General features: G+C 50.4%; 3 protein-coding genes across 4 annotated transcripts; 1 reads left to right on the top strand and 2 right to left on the bottom strand.

The window, feature by feature from the left end:
- The first annotated feature begins 51 nt into the window (after positions 1-51).
- Positions 52-3,776, top strand: BDBG_07245. Of its 2 annotated transcripts, XM_031723005.1 has the most exons (5): positions 52-875; positions 992-1,686; positions 1,775-1,983; positions 2,056-2,727; positions 2,870-3,587. In XM_031723005.1, the coding sequence occupies exons 1-5, from the start codon at positions 378-380 to the stop codon at positions 2,932-2,934; spliced, it is 2,139 nt and encodes a 712-aa protein (XP_031580068.1). In that variant the 5' UTR covers positions 52-377; the 3' UTR covers positions 2,935-3,587. The 2 variants fall into 2 exon arrangements, with proteins under 2 accessions (XP_031580068.1, XP_031580067.1); XM_031723004.1 differs by having other exon boundaries at positions 1,775-2,727; positions 2,870-3,776.
- On the bottom strand, positions 3,505-5,238 carry BDBG_07246 (uncharacterized protein; the record flags this gene model as incomplete). Its single annotated transcript, XM_002622248.2, has 3 exons — positions 3,505-4,703; positions 4,840-4,935; positions 5,071-5,238. 3 exons carry the CDS (start codon positions 5,236-5,238, stop codon positions 4,065-4,067), a joined length of 903 nt encoding a protein of 300 aa, XP_002622294.1. The 3' UTR covers positions 3,505-4,064.
- Positions 5,239-6,324: 1,086 nt separating this feature from the next.
- Positions 6,325-8,130, bottom strand: BDBG_07247 (uncharacterized protein; the record flags this gene model as incomplete). Its single annotated transcript, XM_002622249.2, has 1 exon — positions 6,325-8,130. The coding sequence occupies one exon, from the start codon at positions 8,128-8,130 to the stop codon at positions 6,325-6,327; it is 1,806 nt and encodes a 601-aa protein (XP_002622295.1).
- Positions 8,131-9,021: the final 891 nt, after the last annotated feature.

Raw genomic sequence — 9,021 nt, forward strand, 5'->3', positions numbered from 1 at the left:
CTAGGCCAGACGCGGCTCCGATGGAATCTGAAATATCTCCCCGTTTTTTTGCTCCAGCTTCGGCAACCCCCTTCCTATACTCTCTCCAACGTGCCGCTTCTCCCTACCCTCTTCTCTATATATCTATCTATCCTCCTTTGTCATTGCAGAAACACTCCACCCCACTGGCAATTTCACTAACTGATTACCACCACCCCAACCAACCCATTTGCTTGCAAGTCTAGCTAGCTGTCTGTGCCCTCTCACCTCCCACCTCACCTGGGTGCAGAGGAGCAGAAACGATTTCTCCTATCGCTCCCTTTCCTTACTTTCCGTTCCCTTGATCCCACCTTATAAGATAATACACCAGTACCTCACACACAGCCCCAGTGGAATTCATGGCCACCACTCTCCCCCCCGGCGCTTCCCACGCCGCAACAACCACCACCAACAACAGCACCGCAGGCCCCGGACCCAGCACCACCTCCATCCGCCAATCCGCCCGCCAAACCCGCACAAACCCCAGCCGCACCTCCAAAACAGCCAGCCGCGCCACCTTCGCCGGTCTAGGTCTACACGGCAGCAGCGGTGTGTACGGGCTCGGTGCCGGTGCCGGTGCCGGCGCTGCTGCTGCTGCTGCTGCTGGTGTAGGGGGCCCAGGTCTCGAAGCATTCGGCGCGGCAGCAGGCGCTCACCATATCCCGCATGGCCTCTACCCGGCCATCACGCACTTCACGGACGCCATCACGGCGCTGCCGAAGGAGTTTCGGAGACATGCGTCGTTGCTGAAGGAGGTGGATGGGAAGGCGTGGGCGTTGGAAGAGGCGTTGGCGAAACAGCTGGATGCGGCGACGGCGTCGACGCCTTATGCGAAATTGATGCAGGGGGGTGTTCCGGTGAGTGTTTTTTTTTTTTTTTGGGGGGGGGGGGGCTTATGATGAACCGGTTTGAATTTGATGTGTGTATGTGTGTATGTATGTATATATATATGCTAATATGTTTTGCGCGATAGACGAAGGAACCGATCAACTACGACTCGCCTGAAGCACTTGCCCGCAGAAAGATTTTCTTTGACCTCCGCGCCACCCTCTCCGACCTCATGATTACTACCGACGAGAAGAACCATGTATTGTGGAATGCGAATAATGAGCTTGAGAAGCAAGTTAGACGCATTGACATGACCTTTCCATACGTTGAGGGCGAGATTAGTGAGGAGGCCCGTCTGGGCAGTCTCACACATTGGGCGTATTCGAACAAGACTGCGGCTAAGACAACAGGGAATACATCTGAGCGTCCCCGACGCGAGACTGCTTCTACCCGCGATCAGAACCTTGCTGCTGCTCTCGAGGGTGAAGCTAGAAGAGAGGGCGGCTCCCGAAAACATCGACGTACTCAAGCTGATGCGGATGGAGAAGACGGACGGATTCCGTCGCGGAAAGGCACGGGTGGTAAAGGTAGAAGCGGCGAAACGCCCAGTATCCCGATTGGCACGGGTGGTGCAGTCGCGAGCTCTGCTGCACCCGCCAAACGGAGGAGAGTTGAAAAACCTCAACCCACTGCTTCAGCTGCCGTTGCCGCAATGGAGAGGTCGGTTAGTGCGACGACAAATACAGGTACTGGACGGGGTGCTGCGAAGGAGCCTTCTGCTACTGATGGCGTGAAAAAGAGGGTGCGAGCACCTAATGCTAATCCTGGAGGGAGGAAAAGGTACGTCACAACATTGCCTGTTTGGAAATCCTAAGTGTGTCGAGGGTTGCAGAACCAATTCTAATCTGAATGGAAATGATGAAAATAGGGCGAACACAGCAGCATCCGCGACCGGATCACCAGCGCTTTTCCCTTCTTCCGCCGTTCCCTCCCTTAGCGCTTCTATAAAGGCTGGTAACCCCGCTCCCAATACTCTTCCGGGTCCACAATCCTCCCGATCACAACTCGGCAGCTCCCAGGTAGCCACTGGCCGTCAACGGCCCTCATCTTCTGCGTCGAATCGCGCGCCCAATTCAAGTACGTTACCCGGACTTTCAACTGGATCCATCACCCACCAGGACGTCTCTAACCCGGTTGTTCCAATCGCAGAAAAACCCCCTTCTTCGGACCTGAAGCCCTCCACATTGTCACGGGATACAGCTAGCGCTAGAATGGAGCCCGGTTTTTCTACCCCAGCCGAAGTGAACGGCGATGGGAAAGCCAACTCTTCTATCTCTGCTGCCTCTAGACCCGCGGAGCCGGTACCAAAGCGGGAGGACACAGCCTCTGCTAGCTACAATAGCGTCAGTAACGGAACCAAAACAGAACCCAACTCCGAATCGAATTCCGCGCCGCCACAGCCAAAAGGCCGCTCTTCCAAGAATTCAACGCCAGTGGGCTCTACCTTTCCTGAATCATCGCAGCAACAGCCGCAGCCACAACGGACCACAAGACCTCGCGGTGGTAACACCACAGTAGCCGATGGCGGAGGACCAGGCGGCTCCAGCACGACTGGCAACACTGTCACCGGCATCACCAAGCGATCACATAAAAAGGGCGCAGGACTGGCCGCCACGCAGCAACTTATCGCTGCTGTAGCCGCCACGGAAGACGAGGACTCGTCGCGCCAGGGGGATGATGAGGAGGAAGAAGGGGAGCCGAGGTATTGTTATTGTAACCAAGTTAGTTTTGGAGAGATGGTTGCGTGTGATAATGAGACGTGTCCGCGGGAGTGGTTCCATTTGTCGTGTGTGGGGCTGTCGAGGGCGCCGTTGAAGAGTTGTAAGTTTCATCCATCACCCCCCCCCCCCCTCCCCCTATTTCCTTTCCTTTCAGAATGGGGACTACGGAATTTTCTCGTATATCGATTTGTTTTGGAGCAGATGCTAATATCTATGTTCGTGCGTCGTGTGTGTGTTTCTAGCCAAGTGGTATTGCAATGAGTGCAAGGACAATCAGCGGAAAGGGAAATCGGGCAATGGGAAATAGCGATGTGATAATCGACGGATGTGATGTCCGCTTGTACTCCATTACAGCTCTTCTTATTCTACTTCTCCTAAAGGATGCTAGCCACCAAATTTGCATCGATTGTTCATGTCTCTCTTTTTTGCCCCCTTGCTGCAGATAGATAGATATCCCTTATTCTCCTTTACTTTTGTCCTAACCTACCTACCTCACGAATGTTACGAAACTAGGAGAGAAAGCCGAGCCGGATGGATTCCTCAAACGGATGGCAGAATTTTGGAGCTGGGGCGTTTTTTCCTTAGTAATTGACGCCTGACTCATTCTCTTTTTTTGTTATTATTATTTTCTTCTCCAGTCTTGCATTTAAATGGCTGCTGGCCTTCTCCACTTGGACTCCCTTGGGTCACAATACATTACTCTTCCATTTTTCTTGTCTTTTTCCACTTTCACTCTCTATATATTAAAACATCGTCACAAACATCTTTCTTTTCTTTTCCTTTTGGTTGTATCTTGATTTGGACAAATAAGAACCAATGCCGCTGGTCGGTTTAAGAACACATTAACACTTTTTTCAAACTAGGTCTACAGATGTGATGTGTACAATGATTGTCATATACAATTTGACCTAACTACTCCACACGTCGATTTAAAAACAAAAGACGGCCATGTGATAACTCCCTATCTAATTGCAATACTAAATTGGATTGATGCAAAATCGTAAACAAATACACATATATGCATGAATGCTAAAATTCAGAGAAGATAGAAGCAGATAATATAAGAAAGGCGAAAATGGGCACAGTCCCCAATCTATCCCTATACCACTCACTACACGTCACAAGGTCTCACAGGCCCAAGACATGCAAAATCAAAGTATCCAAATCCAACAATTAGAGACACAACGATGCTCCACCGTATACAGCGAACCCCCCCTTTAAAAACTCCCCGTAAACTGATCCAATATCTGCCCTGCCAACGGCCTCCTCTGCTGCCCCTGACCCTGGCCCGCCTCCCCACCCTCACCGCCACCACCATCACCAACCGCATTTACCCCGCCCCTATCACCAACACCACCCCTCACCCCTCCCGCCGCAGCCGCAGCCGCAGCCGCAGCTGCAGCCCTCGACTCCCCCTCCAACCGCCTCCGCAAGCCCTCAAACCTCTCCCCATCCCCGCCCGTACCGCCCGTCACCCTCCGCAAGCCAGCCCACGACCTCCACCCACCCACCCTCCCCAGAGCTGACGCCATGCATGCCATCACCACCAGCACCAGCACCAGCACCAGCATCACTCCCCGCTGCTCCCCCCTCAACCCCGCGACCATGTCCCCGCGCACCCGCAGCAGCATCAGCAGCCATATCCCCATAAACCCACCCCGGGACCCTCCACGCGGTCGCGCGGCCGGGTAATACCTCCGAGCGCCAGGCGTAGCCGACCGCCCAGCCTATGGCGGCGGGGATGAGGGAGTGGGGGAATTGGGCGAGGGCGAGTTGGGCGGCGAGGAGGTAGGTGGTGGATTTATCGCTGACTTTTAGGGATGGGGGGGTTGGTGATGAGGTGGAGGTGGAGGGAGATTGGGAGATGGGTGGGGAGGAGGAGGAGGTGGTGGTGGCGATGCGGTATTTGTATGCGTGGGGGATTGCGGAGTAGAATTGGACGAGGAGGGCGAAGAGGATGGCTGTGGGGCCTGCGGGGAGGTAGTTTAGGGTGTTTAGGGAGAGGGGGCGGAGGAGGAGGGAGAGCAGGAGGGGTGGTAGGAGGGTTGTGTAGGGTAAGGTTGTTATTAGGAAGCTCTGTGAGGGTTGTGGAGGGTTGGTGTTAGTATTTTATGTTTGTAAGATGTGGGTTTTTGGTTCTAATGAGGGAGGGAGGTAAGAGTAAGGGGGCTTTCGGAAGAATAAGAGGAAGCGGAGGGAAGAAGGGACATACGCCAAATTTCCTAGATCCCCATAGCCGTTCGATTACTCTGAGCTGATAAACGAGCAGTGCTGCAAAGAGTGCTTCACCCGAATTCGTGTAGGCTAGCTGTATTGGAGACCGTACACTCGTTAGTTTTGTCCGATTAAACCAGTCTATTAAACCGCAGTCCGACAGCACTATGCTGTGATGTCAACACCAGAGAGCCTGGGGCTGGGAAAGGAGGAAGAGTAAAGAACCTACCTGCCAAACTCCGAGCCTCCATACCTGCCAATATTGCCATAGATGTGGCACGACTTGTATATATAGCAAGTATTTGACGTCCGCTATGCTGGCAGTAATCGACGAAGCAATTATGAAGACCATGACATATTTCGAAATCGGCGCATTGGTGAAGCCGGAGCTGATCATTTTCGCAATTGTATGAAAACTAAAAGGAATGTCGGGTGTGCGGAATAGGTGGGCGACAGGTATGGGTGTGGGAGGCTTCTATTAATTACTTCTAATAGCTTCAAGGAAGCTGGATATGGCGTTTTCCTTTCGTTTCCGTGGCGATATATTCCCTCTTGATGGGAGAATGATCTGTAGTAGATGGCGGGGTCAAGGCTCGATGTTGTGTATGTTCGTCAAACGCGGCTCAAATCCACACTCTCTTTATCTCTTTTTCCCACTCCTATGACTCGTATCCGGGAGTTTCCAAATGCCCCCTCCGCAATGACTGTGCCGACTTCGTATCCCACTGTGAACAGTTGCAGGAGGACGGTGATTTGGCGTCGTCCTTCGTTTCGGTTCGATGGAATTTGTTTCTGCACAAGCTTAATACATGTCCCGCACGGTTCTCCGCGTCAGGTGCATAAACTATTTCTCGTACGCGGCCAGCCAAAGAAGCAAAGAGTGTCCTTAAGAGGTGCGTTGGGTGAATTGGAGCTTTCTGAGCATCTGAGCACGGTGAGACGTCCGATTGGACACATGTCCAATTTGGGCTACGGCTTCCCGAATCCTGGGAGTCGGCATGCCGAGAGCTGTTATCCCCAAAATATGGAACATCCAGACCAGGCAACTACTATAACTATTGGGATCAAATTTCTTCTTTTCTTGATTTGGTTTTATGGTTTTGTGGTTTTAGAGATTTTTTTCTATTTTCTTTCCGGGTTGTGCTTTAGTCTATCACCACTACGAATTCCCGGGATTGTCAATCCAATTCTCTTCGTCCTCTCAATACCCATTGGACTGTCTGTCATTCCTAGTAATTGTAATCAACGACGAGAAATCAAACTACGACCATATAATCAACACAAACATGAGTCACCAAAAGTGGAGGAAAACCGCTATGCAAAGCTAGGCTAAAATCACAACAGAACAGAAAGTTTTTCAGAGAGAATCCAAAGGAAGGTCGGTCGCTCTCTATCTCGCCAAAAGATTTGCCAAAATACTATATATAGGTATTTCTAGTTCAAGATATTCCACAATACTATATAGTAGGGCGTAAGCAAGATTTCAAACCTCATTATCCATCTGCTCATAAAACTGCCTCGCAATGGCCTCGATGCGTTGACTCATATTTATCTTGGTGGGACTCGCGATGGCAGTTTCCGGCTTCGAGTTACAATTACTGTTCTGATTACTCCCCCTCTGTCCAGTCCGGCCTCGATTCTTGTTATGTTCCTGCTGCGCGGGCCCTGAAGGATTTCGATTTTGCTGTTGTCGTTCCCGAATCGCCTTTTGGCGGAAGAATTCGTTCGTTTGCTGATTCTGGCGACGCCAGCGCTCAGAGCCTAGTTCCGGATTTTTTATGTAGCAGGCAGACTGTGTATGACCTGGTCGAGTGCAGAATTCGCACTTAACACTCGGGTCCGGGCGGGTCTGGGTTTGGGTTTGGGATTGGCCGCGTTCTTCCTTCCCACGGCTGCTGTCCCGGCATTTGATCGTCTCGCTGCTACTTGTATTACTTGAGTTTGACGATTGATGCCGATTGTTCTCCTTTTTCTTCTTCGAGGTTGACCTGGTTGTTCCGCTACGAGTACTAACGTCACCATCGTTGCTGACCTTGCTCGCTACGACGGACACGATTCCATCCCTCATGTCGTTAGAAAGGGTTAAGGGCGACTGGTTGGGTGACAAATCAGTATTGCTATCACTGGCCGAAATAGTGCTGATAATAGTGTTTCCTTCTGAGGGTAAACAGGCTACCAGCTCATCAATCAAGATATCGATATCCAGTGTCTGCGGGATGGATTTGGGCGTCTCCTCCTGTTTCAACTTAAAGTTGGCATGGATGATATCTTGTGAAGCGCTTGAAACACCCTCATACAAGATATCGTACAACAGCCAATCAGGAACTGGAAATCCAAGCTTCTCCAGTTTCCTCCTCGCTTCCTGGAACTGCTTGATATATTCCCTATCACTCGTTTTCTGGGACGGGTATAGGTTTTGGAAAATGGAGCGGCGCTCCTCTTCAAGAGGTCGACGGAATGTGGATTCCAGCTGATTCCAGAGAAGGTATGCGGAGCGCCTTGTTGGCTGAGTGACTGCTTCCATTGCCTGTGAATCTATTGAGTCCCATATCAGATTATATAGCCAGTCATTCTGCTGGCCCCATAGGTACGTGTTTTCATCCGTGAAGGGAGAGAACTTTTGCCCATTATCGATGATGTAGCTGCACCCTGTGGACTCAGCAATGGAAAGGATCGACTCCCGCCAGTTGGCGTAATTGTCTTTACAATACAGGCGGTGCGGATATGGAGTATCCTTCGTAAGACGGAGAAATGCGATTATCTTTTTGCCGACTACGGCCTCCGCATCGGGTTTCTCGGTTTCCTCGATGCTGCCGTTGACATCCTGATTCTCTTTCCCGGTCCAAGGAGGTGACTCTTCACCTCCTTCACCAACCGTATTCGTATTCTCGTTCCCATTTCTCTTCCTATTCGACTCTCTGATCGCATTCAACTCCTCCTTCAGCTGTCCAATCTCCAAACAAAGGCCCAGGGCCAGTCCATGTGCCGTCTGGAGAATATGCGTTTCCTTTTGCATCTGAGATACCCCATGTTCGGCTAGTTGAAAGTCGGGCAACGGCGTGAATCTATCAACATATGCTGTCAAAGCGTCAGGCTTTAACGTCACGCTCTCCTCACCGCCCTCGACGTACTCGCCAGGGACAAAATCGCCATCGCCAGAGTCAACAAAGCGCGTATCCATATTGGCCGGTTGAAGAATAGTAACTCGGTTTGGCGAAAAGTCGGCTGCGGCTGCGTTCAAAACGGGGGCGCGTTCAGACGTGTTTTTAGATGAACTTCTGCTGGGCATCACGGCTTTCTTTTCCCCCTCTTTTATTTTTATTTTTATTTTTTTTTGTCCCTCACTGTGTGGGCTTCGAGGCCGGGGGGTAGGTAGGTAATAATAATAGATAGATAGACTTTAGGGAGGATTAACTGAACCTGGATTCTTTTTCTCTTTCTTTTTTCTTTTTTCTTTTTCTTTTTCTTTTTTTCCCTTTTTTTCTTTTTGTTTCCGTTGTTTTAGGGAGGCCCAAGTCCCAAGCTAGTAGTGCTAGGAAGCAAAATAAACGTTACAAAGGGAGCAGACGAGGCAAGCTTCTGTCCCCTTTCCCTTACGCATTTTCTTCCCTTTCATGCATGGAAACGAAACGGGTGGAAATCTATGCTGCTTTTGCAGCTTTCCTTTCCCCAATTCGTTCACGTAAGACAAACGAATAGAAGCGAGACTTCGCTGAGGCTTTTATTTTACCGTTAGCTGGCTGACATGCTATTGTGTGTGTAATCTATCTACGCGAGCTACACTAACCATACCAGAAGAACGTAGGGTTATTAAGTTACACGACCGGATTATGGTTGTTCCACCATTTCAATCAACACAGTCACTGCTGTTATTATTATTATTATTACAAGCATCAAACGCTCGCTTACGCTCGCTTTGCTGCTTGCGCAGCCCCCTCCCCCCAACCACCTCCTAGCATTATTTACCACCCCTTGCAGCTTTTATCTCGGTCTACACGAACAAGGCAATTACCGAAGGGGCAGGGACTGCGACATATACCGGACTTCAATAAGTTACTTGCTGTTATTTAGTGTATAAGCTCGTTAGAGAAAGAGTGTCATCAAGTAGGATAAAAAATGAGATGACGTCTCTGTTTTAGTAGCATAGTATTTATAGATTATCTAACAGAGATTGACTGCA

The sequence above is a fragment of the Blastomyces gilchristii genome (assembly GCF_000003855.2).
Source record: "Blastomyces gilchristii SLH14081 genomic scaffold supercont1.18, whole genome shotgun sequence".
NCBI classification, from domain to species: domain Eukaryota; kingdom Fungi; phylum Ascomycota; class Eurotiomycetes; order Onygenales; family Ajellomycetaceae; genus Blastomyces; species Blastomyces gilchristii.